The sequence below is a fragment of the Ochotona princeps genome, chromosome 4 (assembly GCF_030435755.1).
Source record: "Ochotona princeps isolate mOchPri1 chromosome 4, mOchPri1.hap1, whole genome shotgun sequence".
Taxonomy (NCBI): domain Eukaryota; kingdom Metazoa; phylum Chordata; class Mammalia; order Lagomorpha; family Ochotonidae; genus Ochotona; species Ochotona princeps.
In genome coordinates, this window is record NC_080835.1 from 2438923 (window position 1) to 2455785 (window position 16863).

A 16863-nucleotide genomic window follows, 5' to 3' on the forward strand; every position below is an offset into this window, starting at 1 on the left:
TGGGCGGCTGCTGCCAAGTTCTCTCATCCCTGCCTTCATGGCTGCTCCCCCACCCCACAGGCGGTGGAAGCTGCCAGGGCGGCAGGTGCCCCCACCCGCGTTCCCGGAGCGGACATCGTGGTGGCTCAGCCAGCCCCAAGCACCCAGGCTGTTCTGATTCCTTGGATGACAAGTGACCTCGGTCCACCCGCCCCATCAGTTCCTCGGGGACTGGATCAAGCGGCAAATGGGTTTCCTCCACTCAGTCCTCTGCCCCTCTTCCCAACCCACACATTCATCCACCTGCCCATTGTCCCATCCACTCACCCACAGCATTTAATGTTCTCGCGCCACAGTCACCCCTTGGAGCGCTCAGAGGTCGTTGCTTGAAAACAAACCAAAGCAAAGACGTGTGCCAAATGATGCCCTCTGCCCCATGCCGCCTCCACACGGGCAGCCATTCATCCTACAGCTCCACTTTCATTGGCCACGTCACCCTACAGCTCCCGCATCAGCGGCCACGTCACCCTACAACTCCCCCATCAGCGGCCACGTCACCCTACAGCTCCCCCATCAGCGGCCACGTCACCCTACAACTCCCCCAATCAGCAGCCACGGGGCACCATGGCCATTTGGGGTCCTTGATGACACGGTTTTGCCGACGGAATGGGGCAAAGTGACCTGCCCCAGGAAACCTTGGTTGCCCTGTTCTCCTGGGTCACATGACAAGCTGGGCTGGCCTGCTAGATGGTGACACACGTGGGCAGGTCACCCCCATTACCCCAACAACCAGGCCAGCTCCTGGCCACCATCACACGACCAGCCCAGGTCAGCCTATCACCAGGTCTGGCCGCAGAGAACAGCCAATCCCAGCCAACCAGCCAGGTGAGTCCTGCTGACTTGTGAGCTGCCAAGTGTGGGAAGGGTCACCTCCAACAGCTATGGGGGCCCTGTGGTTTTTTTCTTTTGCCCGACAAGATGTGAAGCAATTTCCCCCTGGAACCACCTGGTTGACTTGGAATTAGCCCCTTCGGACAACCAGCTCCCTCTGCCAAGAAGCCCACTGAGATGGGACGGCTCAGCCAGTGTGACAGGTAATGGGTGACACCTGGACCTGCTGCTGGCAGTCCTGGGCAGGGTGCAGGGCTCAGGAGCCCATAGTGCCCGCCTGCTGCTGGGCAGGGTGCAGGGCATAGCACCCAGGGCTCAGGGACCCACAGTGCCCACCTGCTGCTGCTGGCACTCCTGGGCAGGGTGCAGGGTGCAGCACCCAGGGCTCAGGGACCCATAGTGCCCGCCTGCTGCAGGCAGTCCTGGGCAGGGTGCAGGGAGCAGCACCCAGGGCTCAGGAGCCCACAGTGCCCGCCTGCTGCTGGGCAGGGTGCAGGGCGCAGCACCCAGGGCTCAGGAACCCACAGTGCCCGCCTGCTGCTGGGCAGGGTGCAGGGCGCAGCACCCAGGGATCAGGGACCCACAGTGCCCGCCTGCTGCTGGCACTCCTGGGCAGGGTGCAGGGCACAGCACCCAGGGCTCAGGAGCCCACAGTGCCCGCCTGCTGCTGGGCAGGGTGCAGGGAGCAGCACCCAGGGCTCAGGAGCCCACAGTGCCCGCCTGCTGCTGGCACTCCTGTCTGTCAGAGACAGGAAGACAAGCAGCTTGAAACCATGTCTGCCAGTGCTGAATCTCTGGGCAATGTCAGTCATCGCGTGGGGGTCCTGGGAGCAGCGCCCCCCAGCCAGGGGCACAGGGCACAAGGAACTTCCACCCCCACGCACTGGGGCTGCCTGGACGGGCTCACACACAGGGCACCCTCTGGAACTGCTCTCTGCTGAGCTTCAGGAGAGAGGTCAGCCCTGCCGCGGGGCAGCATTGGAATCCCTCCCACACAGCTGGGGCACAGGTGGTGTTGTGTGCGGGGTGCTGGCACCTCACACGTGCGCCTCTATGCATGACCTGCTTATGGAAGGCTCGTCGAGGCCCAGTGCAGACCACGCCCTCGCTTCCCAGGGCTCCCGGCTCCCCATCTGGCTCTCCCGGGCTGTACACTCCAGCCACTGTGAGGGCGTGGGACTGTGTGATAACTAATCAATGACTCGGCAATTTAAGGCTCATCAGGCCCCTTCTTTGAAAACTGCTTTGTAATGACCTGAGGGTGCCTCTTGGGCGGCTCTGGTCTGTTCTCTGAGCCGCTCCAGGGTCCCTTCGGACTGCTCCATCCACCCCCATGGGACTCCCCGCTGGCATCTGATTACACCTGCCTCGGACGCTTTTCAATGCAACTGCCCACGCCAGGCTGGGCAGAGGACCCCTGGGGCCTCCCGTGCCTGGGAACGGTGCCAGGGAAACCCCTTGCACTGTTACTGGACACCGCTCAGCATGTCCACCGGCCTGCCTTCCTGCCTGCTCTGTCTCCACTTCCACAAAAGGCCGGGGGCCTCTCTGCATTCGGTCCCCCAAGAGACACCCAGGGCCCTGGCTCAGGGCCACAGCGTGGGCAGTTCCATTCAGCAAGTGCTTCTTGAGTTCCTTCAATGCACCTGTCACCCTGCCAGGCGTCCCACATGCCAGCAGATGCCGGAAGCGAGAGATGGGTCCCTGCCGACTCCACACCACTGGCGAGCCTTGGCACAGTGGGCAGGCCCGCAATGGTGTGGTGGGTTCTAGAACAGCTGAACACCAAGTCTCTGCAGCCATCAGAGGAACTAATACACAGTGCACCCATGGGAGCTCCAGCCAGCCAGCCAGAACACCCACAAGAGGCAGGGAGCAAAGCTGAGACACCCAGGAAGCTGTGCCTACTGCACACCTCCACGCCAGGCAGGAGGACAGGCCATAGCTCCCTCTCTTAGCAGGTGCAGGCCCATGTAGCCGCACAGACGAGGCTAAAATGGACCTGGGTGACAGTTAAGCCCCTAGCGAGGAGACACAAGGACAGTGTGCTCCAGGAGAGGGGCAAAGGCCATGGGGACACCACCACTGCCTGGTGGCCTGGGGGATGGGCAGGCCTGGTGGCTGGAAGTCAAGCCCAGCGCTGCCGGCCCAGGTCTGGGGCTCAGCGCGGGGCTTCCTGCGCGTCTCCCCGGCTCCCATCCCCACCACTCCACACCTGGGAGGCTTGCGGTGGAAGACACGATGGCTGGCCCAGCTGGCCTAGCTCAGGCAAGGGTGGCCCACAGAGGTGCTCCCTTGCAGGAAAGGTACCGTGTTCACCCTTTCGGGAGCTGCCAATCGTTGAGTCATTGCCTCAAGCTGTACCCAGCCAGCAGCCAGCAGCCCTGACCCAAGGCCTGGCATGTTCTGCTCTCCTACCCACCTGCTGAGACCTGACAAACTAACTGACCGACCGTGGTCTGATGCTGGGAAGGGGAGGGTGGAGGAGGCCAGGTGACTTAGAAAGCCCCAGGCAGAGAGACAAAATGCACACCGAGATGGGCGTCTTGAGGAGTTGCCCACCCCACATTGGACAAAAATGGCAGCCCCACATGCCCACGCCCTGCCCGTGCCCGTGGCGCTCCCCGGTCAGTCCATCTCCCACTGCGCTGTGCTTGGCGAGCGTGCATGCTGGGCCCGCACACAGTGGCCTGCCCAGGGGTCTCTGCAGACAGGCCAGGAGGCTCAGGGGCCTCCCTGGGGGCGGCTGAGGCTGACTGGGCGCATGACAAGCTCAGCGACACCCTCACTTGAATGTCCTTCCCACCCCGCCACACGCTAGGAACCGTCCTCGGGGAGTGACCGAGATCAACATTCACAGCCCTCACCTGAACCGGAGCGTGGAAGTGACGCCTCGCCGCGCTCCTAGCACCAGCAGACGGAGAGGCATGGGCCCAACCCACCGGCAGCTCAAGGTCGCTTATACGAGGTCTGACCTAGGCCACACACGTGTGTGTACCAGGCTTCCTAAGCTCTCTCGGCAACTGGCAGCACCTGACCCAATGGTGATTGGGACTTGGCGCTAATGAACTGGAGCCTGCTGTGTGAGCTCAGGCAGGTGTGTGAGCTCTGGGCCAATGATCTGCTGTGATCTCTCTTCCATCCGCTCATGGACTCCCACCTGCCTGTGCTGATGGCGGCAGTCAGGGCCATAACGCACTCAGACACAAGCCGGGTGAGTGTTGGGCCAGCTTAGCACAAATAGCTCGGTACCTGCCAGGAACCTTCTAGATGGACCAGCATCAAGCCCACTATTTGGCCCGGGATGCGGGGTGATGGGGGGCACCGTGGTGGCCCAGCAGCTTAAAACGACACCTCGTAGGACCAGCATCCTCTGTGCGCACCAGTATGAGTCCTGGCTGCCCCGTTTCTGACCCAGCTCTGTGTTAATGTCCTGGGAAGCAGCAGAGGACGGCTCAAATCCTTGGGCTCATGTACCCACTGGGAGGCCTAGTAGAAGCTCCTGGCTCCTGGATTTAGCCTGGTCCAGCTCTGGTTGTCACTGCCATTTGGGGAGTGGACTGGCTGATGTGAGTGCGCTCGCTCGCTCTCTCTCTCTCTCTCTCTCTCTCTGCCTTTCAAATAAAACAAAAGTAAATAGATAAAAATGATTTGCAAACACTCCTGGAGTCTGTGGAGAAATCCCTGCTGCTGTAGACAGCGGCTCGGGGAAGACAAACAAGCCAGACGAGACTCCGGGCATCCCTCAGGGCCAGAGTGACGCCGCCCCCACACATACCCCAACCCAGAGGGGGTCAAGTGCCCATGAAGGGACACCCACAAAACAACCCGGCTTTAGCTGCTCACAGCCGGAGGGCCAAGCCAGGGCAGCAGGGAAGGCCGAGTGATATGCGGTGTCCCGGGGTGCTGGGGGGAGCTGCATGAAGCAACCCAAAGAGGTCACCAGGACTTGGACGGGCGTCTGGTTGCACCCATCCTTGGTCATGAATGTGCCACGTTTGTGTGAGAGGCTAGTGACGAGGGGACGGGGGTCCCGGGCAGTCACCGCCTCAAACCTGGGGCTGTGCTCAAGGAAGGAGAGACGCTGACAGTCCAGCCCTGGGAAGCAGCTGTGCTTACAGCTGCCCGAGGCGCCCCTGGGAAGCACACTGGGACCCACGTTGTGAGCCCGGGGAACCAGCCACACACTGCTAAACCCACGGGCTGACAGCCGACACGCAGCACACCAGGAGGACGGGGCGGTGTGGGCTACATCTGGTAGGACAACACGAGCCCAAAGCAAACGCAAAACGCATTTTCCCGCTCACACTCGGTCAATCAGCTTTCTCTGTGCCATGAAGGAGAGCGAGCTGGTGCTGGGTCAGCATGGAGCGTTGGCATCCTGCATGTGTGTCAACACAGACCACATGTGTCCACACGCAAACACCTACCCCTGAGGCCACAGACATCAGACAAAACACCAGTTCCTCCTGCCTTCCATCCACCCAGCCAGCTCTCCATCAGCCCACCTGCCCACCCCCGTTTCCATCCACCCACCCATCTACCTACCCATCGCCTCCATCTATCCACTCACACACCCACTCGACCATCCTCTATCCATTCCTCCGTTGTCCGCACACCTATATCCACCATACATCCGTGCATCGCACATCCACTCACCCACCCACCCAGGTGTTTCTCCACCTACCCACCCACCACCCCTCTGGCCATCTCTCCTGGGGTTGGGGGTATGGGGGAAGGTGAATAAACCAGCACACACCTTGCACTAAGAGACCAATATCCAGAAGGAAGAATTTCACTGGAAACCACTTCTGTATTGTTTGGCGCGCGCGCAGACACACACACACACACACACATCGACTGGCATGGTGAAGTCCCTGGAGGGCTACTGAGGCTGACAGCATTGGGCCAATGTTTCCAGCGTGCTAATGGCCCCATGGGCGGCACAGAGGCTCAGCCTGGCCCCAGCTGAGCCGTGGTGGCATCAGGACAATAGAGGATATCAGATCAGACTGGCAGCATGCCCTTTGGGGCAGTGACACTAACTACATACGCAGTTTGACATGGGGCAGTCAGGTAGGTGGGTGCCCAAGGGTAGGAGCCTGGGGCTGAGGAAGGAAGCAGTGAGAGGCAGAGCGGGGGAAGGGGGCAGGGAAGAGCTAGCAGGGGCCTACGGGACGGCCAGGCAGAGGGCACAGGAGCTGGGGTGAGGAGGGGACCTGGAGCTGCAGGTGTACGTTTCCTGTAGGGCCGGGGAGGTAAGGGTATGTGGAGGGCAGGGTGGCTGTGGACAGGCTGGTGAGGAGGGGGCCCACAGGCAGGGAGAAGCTTGGGGCAGCGGCCCAGGCCCGGAGGAATGGACCGGCTTGAGCCATGCCCAGGAAGGGATGCCAGCAGCTCAGGACAACGAGCTGGCAATGGGGGAAGAGGACAGAGGCTGTCCACTGCTGTATGACTCATGACAGTGATGACCTGGGGCGGCAGCACCCGAAGCCAGATGTGGCTTAGGAAGTGGACGCTGGCCACCAGCATAGAAGCCCCTGGACACAGCTCCCGGCAGTGTCCCCACACGCCTAGGCCCTGTCCACCACCCCCGGCCTCCCAGTGTGCTTTGCCAGTTAGCTCTCCTGCTCTGTTCTAACCCGTCACATCCAGGGCGACATGGGCATTCACATGTCAGGGGAAAATGTGCTAACGACTGTTATCCGCCACAGGCCATCCGTGGGCAGGTGCGCCATTGCTGTGTGCGGGACACACAGGGCAAGGCACTGGAGTGGCCAAGGTCGAATGTGCACACAGCACCAAGTGTCAAACAGGTGCAGTGGGAGATGCGGTGGGGTCGGCATGCGTCATGTCCAGGAGCCTGGCCACGGAGGAGCCCAGTGTGCCACCTTCTGTCCCCTGCCACACACACACTGCGGCAAGAAAGCCAGCGGAAGTGAGCAGGCGATTCAGCTATTGTACAAGCAGGTCCCCTCCCAGGGCTGTGCGCATGAAACTAGTCATTTAGCTACCTGAGGGCCACGTGACCCTCGTCAGACGGCTTTCTGAGGGTTGGTGAGGCTCTTAATTTCTTTTACCCAGCAGGGGCACTGCAGCGCATGTGCCTGGTGCAGCCGTGGAGGCTGAGCCCTGAGCAATGCCACGGAGAGGCAGGTGTGGGGAGGGCTGGGTGTCTGCGTCCCCTGGGGACAGCGGGCAGGAAGGAAGGGACGACAGCTGGGAGTGGGAGCCAGGCCTCCAGCTGGGAGGCCTAGTGCCGAACCAGAGCCGGTGGCCCCAACTCTGAGGGATGCGGGGGGGCCGTCTCTGAACATCAGGGACTTGGCCCTGTGGGGCCTGGGCTCCCGATACCACCAACTAAACAAGTGAAGGTTCAGAGATGACACAGCCGAGTGACGCTCAACGGTGCCCATTCTCAGAGCTCAGCCGCCCTCAGCAGCAGCCGCAGCAGCAGGGGGGCAGTGAGGGGTGCAAGCCCCTGGAGAGGGCTCATCCTCGGTGCTCAGCTTGAACCCCGGTGGGTCGTCCCGCCGAGAGGTGGCGGCGCCTCCACACCTGCTCAGGGAGGAATGCAAGAGCACTGGACAAGAGGGGACAATGCCCTCGGTGGCTGGGCACCGCCACGGAGTTCAGGCCACGGTGGGACTCACCCTGGGGCAGGTGCCACAGCGTGTCTGCGCTTAGCTACAGCGGACAGGCGGGCAGTTCTGGCCTTGCTTGGTCAGGGGAGGAAGCTGCCTCTGGCCTTCGAGCCAGCCTGGATCCCTGCCTGTGTTGCTGAGGTTGTCCACAGGGCACCCCAACGCATCCCACGACAGCGCCCTGCCTGGCCATGGGTGCACAGGGTGTGCCCTGGAAGCTGCCGTCACTGTGCTCACACATAAGGCAGAGCCCCGGGGAGTGTGGCTTGAGTGGCACGGGGAACTACTACTTCCGGATAATGCAAGCCAGGGAGAAGGCAGGCAGGCCCCCTCCAGGGCACAGCCTGCACGGCCCGGCATGCGTCCACAGCCTCAGCACAGCAGTCCTATGGCAGGCATCATCCTTCCCACCCCCCCTCTCTGCGCTGCTCTGCCTCTCAGACCGGCAGACAGACACATCTTTGAAAATGAACGCAGCAAGGACATAGGAACAGAGCCCACGTGACTCCGTGAAAGAGTCGCAAAGACCGAGGAGCACATCCAAACACGCCATACCAAATCACGGCCAGCGGCCCACGCCACTTGACACCTGCTTGGCTGGCTGCCATGTCACAAAAGGAGAAAAGTGTGGAGGGACACACAGAGATGGGGACACCCGCTCGCTGCTGGTCCGCCCCCTACGTCCTTAAAAACTGCAGGGCACAGCTGCCATCCACGCTAGTGCACGGACCAACCCTGGGACGCAGCAGGCACAGAGGCCACAGCTGGGGGTGGGGACCAGGGGGGGCCGGGGATGGTTGCAGTTTTGTGGGTTCCCAGCTGCTACTTGGGGAGAAGGTTCTGGAGCCAGATTGTGGTTGTTATGGCTGGTGGGGACACTTCAAGAGGAACGGCCACATGGCCGATTCTGCCACAATTAACAAAGCTGAGGTGTCACTCCCAGCCTCCATCCACCACACCTGCCCCTCTGGGACTCTGCGCCCCACCTGCTGGGTGCTCAGCAGGGGGGAAGAAGGGGTACAGGCCCTGACCCTGTCTGACTCACAGCTCATGGCTCCCTCCCGTGTCCTGCAGCCCCCTCCACTCACTGTCTCCTGAGTGGTCCCGACGCACAGGGGGAGGGGGCAGAGAAGGCACGTGCAGCACCGTGCCAGGCTTCCGCATGTCCACGCCCCTCCCCCACATCCTCTTCCACGTAGATGTCCACACGTTACCTACCCAAGGAGCTCTAGTCCCCTGGGCCACGGAACCCCAGAGCATGCCACAGCGCCACCCTCCTGGGGTACACCAGGTCCACAGAAGGCTCAAGAAGGGCCCAGGCTTTCTTTGCTGTGTCCCTGGCATAGCCCAGGGCCTCAATAACTCTCAGTCGGCCGGGTGGGCCAGGCTGGTCCCTGCCCTGTTTCTTGGCAGCTGCGTGACCTTAATGTTCACAGAGATGGGAGGTGTGACAGGACCGCACTGCGGATTGGTCATTTCTGCCCCCTGGTGTGCCATCAGAGAGGCTTGGGGGCTGGGCGTAAGCAATGAGCATGGGTAGCCCCCCAGGGAGGTACACCCCGGGGGCTTGAGCTAAGGCAGGCAGTGTGGGAGGCGGCCGCTATAGCAAACAGGCACACGCGGGGGCTGGTGCTGGGCAGCAGAAAGGAGCGCACATCAAGTGTGACTTCACATCTGGCTCACAGCTGTGGACACGAAGACACCAGGTCTCTCTTGTGCCCGGGACTCAAGTCCTCGTCACAGCATGTCACAGCGCACGCCAAGAGCGGCTGTGCTGCCTGGCACTGGCCTGCGGCTACACTGTGGCACAAGCACCCACGCTGGCAGTCTGGCCGCCTGGCAGGTGCACTGCTGGGCTGGGGCTTCCCCCTCACAGTGCCTGTGTTTGCTCGGTGGGACCCCAAGGCTTCCGTCCACCCACGGCTCCTCTATAGCCCAGTCACCTACGCGTGCTAGCCGTGGCCCCTAGAGAGCTGAGCAGTGGCATGCTGCCCACCGGCTTTGCCAAGGTGCTTTCTCTGACTCGGCTACAATGGAATGGCGGGCCTGGTGCCAAGCTGAGGGACAGAGGCTGGGAGCAGGTCTCGCTCCCGGTGCTGCCGACAGCAGAGGACAAGGGCAAGGGCCACGGCCAGCAGGAGCAGGTGCAGGCCTGGGCCGGAAGGGCCTGCTGCTCCCCACTGTGGGAGGCCGTGGAGGCCAGCTGCCCTGACCCACTCACTGCGTCCTGCGTTGGGCAAAGATGCACAGGGGCTCGGCCTGTGTGCCAGGTTAAGGACTGCAGGGGGCATTTCCTGGAGGGAGACGGTCCAGCGGCAGCCACGGGCCATGGTCTCGTGGCATAGCTGGGTCAGATGTGCACAGCACTGGATCCTAAACACAGCCCGATATAGAGGCCCCCGAGGGGACCCGTGCTCCAGAAAAGCCACTCAGAAAGGCGGGTGGGCCCTTGCCTCACGGCCCATCTATGGTGTCACTTCTAGAAAGCAGCCAGAGCAGGCTGCCCAAGCCAACGGGAACCTGCACAGAACAGAGAAGGGGGATGTCCAAACAGAGGGGGCGGAGGTGGACGTTGTGGGGGGTGCCGCCAGGAGGGCAGCCTTCACCAGGGCACCTGCAGCCCCCCATCAGCAGCCTGCTCACCAGGGACTTGCTTTGTCACCTCTGAACCGCGAGGCCCAGCCATCCAGGAAGCGCCGCTCTGGTCGTTTATTTTCGAATTATTGGTATAAAAATACCCAGGGCGCTGATTTACGAGCAGTGAGCTAGGGAGGAAGTAAGGGACCCCCCCACCCCCGCGCCTCCCCGGCCACCCGCCCGCCTGCTGTCGGTTCCAGTATGATTTCAAGTCATCGTAGTTACTTCAGATCGCAAATAAATCTCCAGTATAGCACGGAAATATTCTGTGTATTAATAGCGCCTGTAAAAACATCCGAAAACCTTGCATCCGCCCCAGCCCTGGACGCGGCCCCCAGGCTAGGAGAGTGCTCCCAGGGGGACGCGGGAGCCGCCTGGACAGCCTGGCGGATGCGGCCAGGTGCCGCGCTGGGACCCTCCCCCGCAGGCGCCCCCTTCCCACCCTGGTGCAGCACCCCCACGGCATCTCGGTGCTCCCACCTTCGCCGGCGCAGCGCGAGCAAGGGGCCTCCGCGGCCGCTGCCCTCTCCCCGCGCGCCCCTCACCCTGGGCGTGTGCAAGCCGCACTCGGGGGTCCCCCCGCGCTGCCCGGGTACTCACGGGCTGCGGGGACTTCCCGGGGGCAGAGCCCCTCCCGGCTGAAGTCGCCCTCCTGCATGGCGCGGCTCGTTGCCCAGCTCCGGTGCGCGCCGGACGCACGGAGCCCGGGAGAGCGGACGACGGAGGGATCACCCCGAGGACTGCAGCGGCTCTGAGGGCCAGGGTCCGAGCCCAGCGCCTGCTGCTCCCCGGAAGGCAGGGCGCGAAGCCACGCGCGCGTCGGAGCCAAACTTGGCCGCCCTGGCGCACGGCCGCGCCGCTCCTCCCCCTCGGCCTTTTGGTCCGGGGGTCCCGGCCGGGCCTCCCCGCCCCCACCCCGCCCGGCCACCCGCACCCAGTTACCTGCGGGCGCCGCCCTCGCCCCGCCCCGCGGCCACCCCCACGCCCTGAGAGGACGCGAGCGCGGGACGCTGGAGCCGCCGGCCAGCTCGGCCCTCCTGCCCCGGCCTCCCGCTGGTGCTGCCAGGCCCCTGGCTCCCCGACCGGCTCTATCACTCCGGTCCAGCAACGCAGGGTGTCGGCAGGGGGCGTGGGGAGACGCGCCCCCAGCCAGGGCCCCAGGAGAAGACAGGGCCCCCAGAGAGGGCACAGTGGAGGCCAGGGGGCCGTGTCGTGGGTGGTCCTGGCCCCCCACCCGCTGTCAGTTTGTCCCATAAAGAATGGGCAGGGGTCCCAGGTGGTGGGTAGGGACCAGCACGCCCAGCCCCTCCTCTTGTGTGGGCTCCAGACATGACTTGGGGGTCTGGGTAAAATGGGGTTTTGCCTCCGGGAAGGAGATTCCAATAACTTGGTGCTGAGAGAGTTGGGCCTGGAGACAGCCTGGGGTGCCAGCTGCAGTGGGGGGAGGGGGGCCTGAGCCCTTACCCAGCAGGCAGGGCTGGGGCAGGGAGCCAGGGGCCCTGCCGGCTCTCCAGCCCTGCGGCGGCAAGGTCTGGACAATTCAGGGTCCCGGGAGACAGCAGCGCTGCAGGGCTCGCACCCATGACATCCCCAGATAAATACCATAAATTCTGAGACAAGACTCCCTTAAACAAAGCATTAAGCACGGCCTACTGCAGGCAGGGCCCTCCGGGCAGTGGGGGCTCCCCAGAACGGGGGGGGACAGTTAGCACGACCTTCTGCGGGGTCCTCCCGCCATTTCTGCACCCCCAAGAGAGGCTGCAGATCACAGCTGATCCCTGAAGACTGGGGAGCCCATGAGCTCCCCCGCCCGACCCCCCAGCTTTCGCTGGGCTCCAATGCCAGGGCACAGAGCACACCCAGGTGCCAGGAGCCTCCAGGCGGGCCTGCTGGGATTGGTGCCTGTGCACAGCTCTGGGCAGACGAGGAGGCTTCCACACCAAGACCCTGGAGAAGTGTCCCCAGCCTGCTGTCCCCAGCTCCCAAGCAGGGAGGACCTGGTGGAACTTGGGCCTGGGTAGTGGACAGTGGGCTCAACCCCTCCAGTAGAGCCAGCCCCAGGGGCCCCGTGGCTCAGCACCCCCCTCACTCCCCGCCACCCCACAGGCAAGATAAAAAGCTCATTTTTCTTGGAATGGGCCGATGGCCGGCCCGATCTCCAGCGACGGCTCTGCTGTGTAAATACACAGCAAGAGTCTCTGAATCCCTCCCCCTGGAAGGATGAACTATAAACCCAACATGTAAATCCGCCCCGGGGCTATTTTAAGGCCTTGTTTCCCTCTGGGGGCAGGGCCGAGGCCCTTGGAAGATGCTCTGCACTGGGCGCCCCGGGGATGAGCCAAGGACCGCGTCACAGCTGCCCTGCAGAGGGACCAGGGACCGCTCTCTCCAAAGGCCCTCCCTCCCCTGTTCTGGCCCTGGCCTTCGAGGACGTCAAGGTCTCTGCAGTCCCCTCATGGCCGCCGCACCTGCTTCCCGAGCACACCTGGGCCTAGCCACCCTTGCCGTCCACACGGTCTGTGGGAGACAGACACCGGGCCATCCTGGGGCCTCCGTGCCATGTTCCGTGAGGTTGAGCCCAGCCCTGCCCCCCATGGCAGCACCCCCCAAGCCTGCGCCGCCAAGGCTGGGCCTGGCTGGGCCAGGGAGGTATTTTCGGCAGGAGCTGAGTGAGCAGAGCCGGGCAGCGGCTTGGGCCGCCGAGCCGTCTTTCATGCATGGCCCTCATTACAAGACACCAGGCTTGTAATTACGGACAACAGTTTCTCTTTACTGCCATGTGGCAGCCGCTGGTGAGGCTGGGGCCTGTGCTCAGATGGGTCTAAAATAGGGGCTGGGGTCAGTACCCCTCTCCGCCCGCCGCCTGGCTGTCTTATCAGACGTGGGGCCCACGGTGGGCCCCCAGCGACAGCAAGCGCTGTCCACGGCCCCAGCTCCCATGGGCTGCTGACTCACACAGCCCAGGGCTATCAGCCCACCAAGACACCTTTCCTGGAGCCTCAGATAAAGCAAAGGCACCCCGGGGTCACATGCACCCTGCCCCCCAGCCCCCCAGCCCCGGCCTCAGAACACATCCGAGGTCATGGGTCATTTCTCACAACCTCCAGAAGTCTGTTTTCAGTTCTGTGGGGCTGTCTGAGCACCTGCCCTGGGGAGCGGGACTGAAAGACACAGCCACAGGCCGTGGCACAGGGTGGCTGACTCCCCTGGAGCCTCCTCAGGACCTGAGGATGTCCACCTGTGAGTCGGGCCTCGGCAGGGTGGGGAGGCTGTCCCGGGCAGGGGGGAACCAGCAGCGCCCCTCAGTGGAGGCTGGTGGAGAGTGGGGGCCATTTGCAGACTGTGGGAGGCTCAGGGGGGCATGGCACAGGTGGGGTAGGAGCCCCAGGTGGGGGTAGCAAGCTCACAGGCAGGTAACCAGCCCGGGGTGGCTGGGGTGGGTGTGGCCAGCAGGTGACCAGGGCCTGGGCGTGGCCACACTTCCGTAGGGTTCTAGAGCTTTTCCAAAACCCCAACCCCCTGCGCAGCCACCCCCAAGGCCATCACTCTTCCCTTTCATGGCTGTATAATATTCCACCAGACCCAGGGGGTTATCCTGGCATGCAAGGGCCGGACTGTGGGGACTTGGGGGGATCATCCAGGTATGAAGGCCCTGGACAAGGCCAGGAGGAGGAGGAGGAGGATGGTGGTAGGTGTGGGGGTGCGGCATGGAGGTGGAGGCACTGACCCAGGGGCCTCCCAGCTGATGCAGCTGCCCCAGGGCACAGCCTGGGTCCCCCAGGGAGTGTGTGCCCCTCACAGACACCCGGAGAGCTCCCACAGTGTGCCATGCTCTGGCAAAGACCAGCTTACTGGGGCCAGTGGCAGTCCTGTCACTCCCATGTCACACATGAGCTGAGGCTCGAGGTGAGATGTCGCCGGCCCACGGTCACGCTGAGGCACACGGGGACACCGCCTGAGCCCCACGCCCTGAGCCAAGCCGAGCGGGACCTGCTGTACCTCCCTGTCTTCCGTGTTCCTCTTGTGTGACTACCATCCTGGGCTGCGATTTGACTTGGCAGCCGTTTAGAGGGAGAACCAAGTGTCTCTCTGAGATCACTCCAGAAGTGCCATGGGAACTCAGTGGCGTGTGTTCTCGGTGGCTTCTGAGGGTGCCACGAGTTCCAAGCCCAGGAAGTGGCCCCAGACCCGGCCCGAGCCACGGAGCCATATTCCCATTTTTGCCTTCCCCACACCCACGCAGGCGAAGATGGCTGTGTTGTTTACTGCCAGGGAGCTGGACACCAGAGTGGAGTGCTGGCAAGGAGCTGGACTTGGATTCAATCTAGCGGGTACCAATGAGTCTAAAACATTCTAGTCAATTCCAGAAACCTTTTCGCAACGCCAGTTCAACCTTGCATTTACCTCCCACGGACGGCCCGATGCTCCTGTTGGAACGCGTGGTTACGGCAGATAATGAAAAGGGCCGGAGACCGGAAACAGCCGGAGGGAAGCTCTGCAATTGAGCATGTTCTGGGTCTGGGCTCTGGTCTGCTGGCCTCCACACGACCCTGACCACCAGTTCATTTGCAGGGACAAGGCAGGTGCAGGGCCTGGGGGAAGCTGAGCTGGCACTGAGTCACCCCCAGATGCCCGTTTACCCCCAGAGGGTGCCCACAGGGCTCACGTTTGGGAAATCAAGCTGACTCTAATTAACAGCACAAATATTTACTTTCCGTTTGCCATCAAAGAAGGCACAGACTGTTTTCTAATTTTTCCAGGGCAAACAGAATCAACGCCCAGGCCTGGGACCCGCGCGATGCTGGCCGCCGTGCGGGGACAGGAGGGAACAGGTGGATCTGGAATGTTCCAGAGAACACGCCCAGGGACCCTTTCCTCAAGCTGTCCTGGGGAGCCAGCAGACACCCCCGGTGGGCATTTTTGAGTCACAGGACACAGGCGGGCTTGCTGCTGGGCTTTGGGAACCCTGGAGGGGACAGTCTCAGGTCCAATGCTCCGCTGGCAGGAACTGGCCCCTTGTGGAGACCCCCAAGCTCCCGCTTCCTGCCCCTGGGACCCCAGCTTCGCCCCAGGGACGTGACCGCTCCCAGGGACTGCCCAGCCAGCCAGACACCCCCTGGGGGGCCGGACCCCGCCTGTCCCGCCCTGCCCTGCCCTGTCCGGCCCACGCTGTTGGGCCTCCAGCCAGTGTCTGTGGCCCTGGGAGAGGGGTGGTGTCCAAGTGGGAACAAGGCCTGACCCTGCTATCTCCAACGGCACACTGGGAGGGCGTCCTGCCCACTCCACCCACGAGCTCCCAAGGCAGTGCTGCTGGTAGCTGGCCCCGGGGAACAGTCCGGGGGCGGGGAGTGGCTTGCTTTGTCCTTGAAGACAGGGTGAGTCTGTGTCCCCAGGTCACCCCAAATGATGTAGAAATGAAGCAGGGGTCAGCTAGCCAAGCCCGGAAAGGGTCCCCCGGCTCCCTCCTGCTTGTGCCGGGCCGGAGCGGGACACGGGGGCCAGGCGGTCCCTCAAGGGGCCTGGCCCACCCTTGGTAGCTAGTCCTGGTTTGGAACAACGCTAACTCAGCACAGCACATGCCTGCCACCGTGGCTTCCGACTGTGGGGGCTGGAATCATGCGGGGTGAGCAGGAGGAAGACGGGGTACCCGTCACGGGACGTTGGTGACATCACATAGCCTCTTGCTTTGGACATTTTGGATTCGGTGTGGGGTGTTTGGGTGAGCCAGGGGCAGCTCCCCGCCAACCTCCCACAGTCTACAAGAGGCGGAGAGGGCCAGGCCTGGGGTCACCCTGGCTCAAGCCCTGCTCTGTCCCTCCCAACAGGAGCTTCGCAGAATTCTCTGCCAAAGATTTATTTATGATTTGACAGAGCTGCAGAGAGAGGGGTCTCCTATTTGCTGGTTCACTTCCCAAAGGGCTGCAATAGCCAGTGCTGGGGCATCCAGGAGCCAGGGACTCCGGCGGGGTCTCCCGGCAGGGCAGCAGGGGCTGTGACCTGCGGAGCCCTGGGTGCATCCACAGGGAGAAGGAAGGACAGAACAGCAGAGACAGGAACTCTGCACCCCTCCAGGGCACAGGCAGTGCGGCCGGAGGCCCTGTAGTCCGATCAGGGGTAGGGGCAATACCAAGGAAAGGGGCATGGTACCGGGTCACCGTCACGCAGGGACAGCCGGCGGTGCCTGCAGCAGGCAACCCTGTCTTGTGAAGCCCAGTGCAGGTGTGGCAGGACCTGCTGCCCTCCCCCCTAGCAGCCCCCACCCCAAGGCCTTGCTCCTTGGGCTGCTGGACAGCGCCATCTTTTCCCTGTGTGTCCGCTCTGGGCTCTGGGTGGGGCTGAGCGACAGGCCCTGGTGACCTGGTGTCACATCAGGTGGGCACAGGTGTAGGTGCTGCCGGGAGGGGACCTAGATGGATGAGTCTGGGGGCAGCTCCTCCCTGCCCACCACAGACCCAGGCCTGCCTCCCAGCTCCCTCTGCACATGGTGGGTAAGTCCCTGGCTGGCCTCATGGACCCCGGCCTGCCCACACTTCTCTGCCCAGTGGGAGCCAGGCTGTGGAGTGTCTCACCTTGTACACCCCTTGGGATGAAGGGCAGAAGAGAGCAGGAAGCAGGAGGACCGCCCATGGGTGTCCCCTGGTCTCCATTCTCTGCCTTGTGTCCCCTGCTGGGGCCCCCAGATCTGTCACCAAGGAAACAAGAGTGGAAGATG

General features: G+C 63.1%; 1 protein-coding gene across 4 annotated transcripts in view; it reads right to left on the reverse strand.

The window, feature by feature from the left end:
* ANO1 (anoctamin 1) overlaps positions 1 to 11033 on the reverse strand; it is a 103189-nt gene extending 92156 nt beyond the window's left edge. For 2 of the 4 annotated variants that reach the window (XM_058662697.1, XM_058662698.1), the window contains exon 1: positions 10752 to 11032. In XM_058662697.1, coding sequence (XP_058518680.1) covers positions 10752 to 10809 — 58 coding nt within the window. In that variant the 5' untranslated portion in view covers positions 10810 to 11032. Of the gene's footprint in view, positions 1 to 10751 lie in introns of all 4 variants that reach the window. The other 2 variants (XM_058662696.1, XM_058662701.1) reach the window with 2 other exon arrangements.
* Positions 11034 to 16863: the final 5830 nt, after the last annotated feature.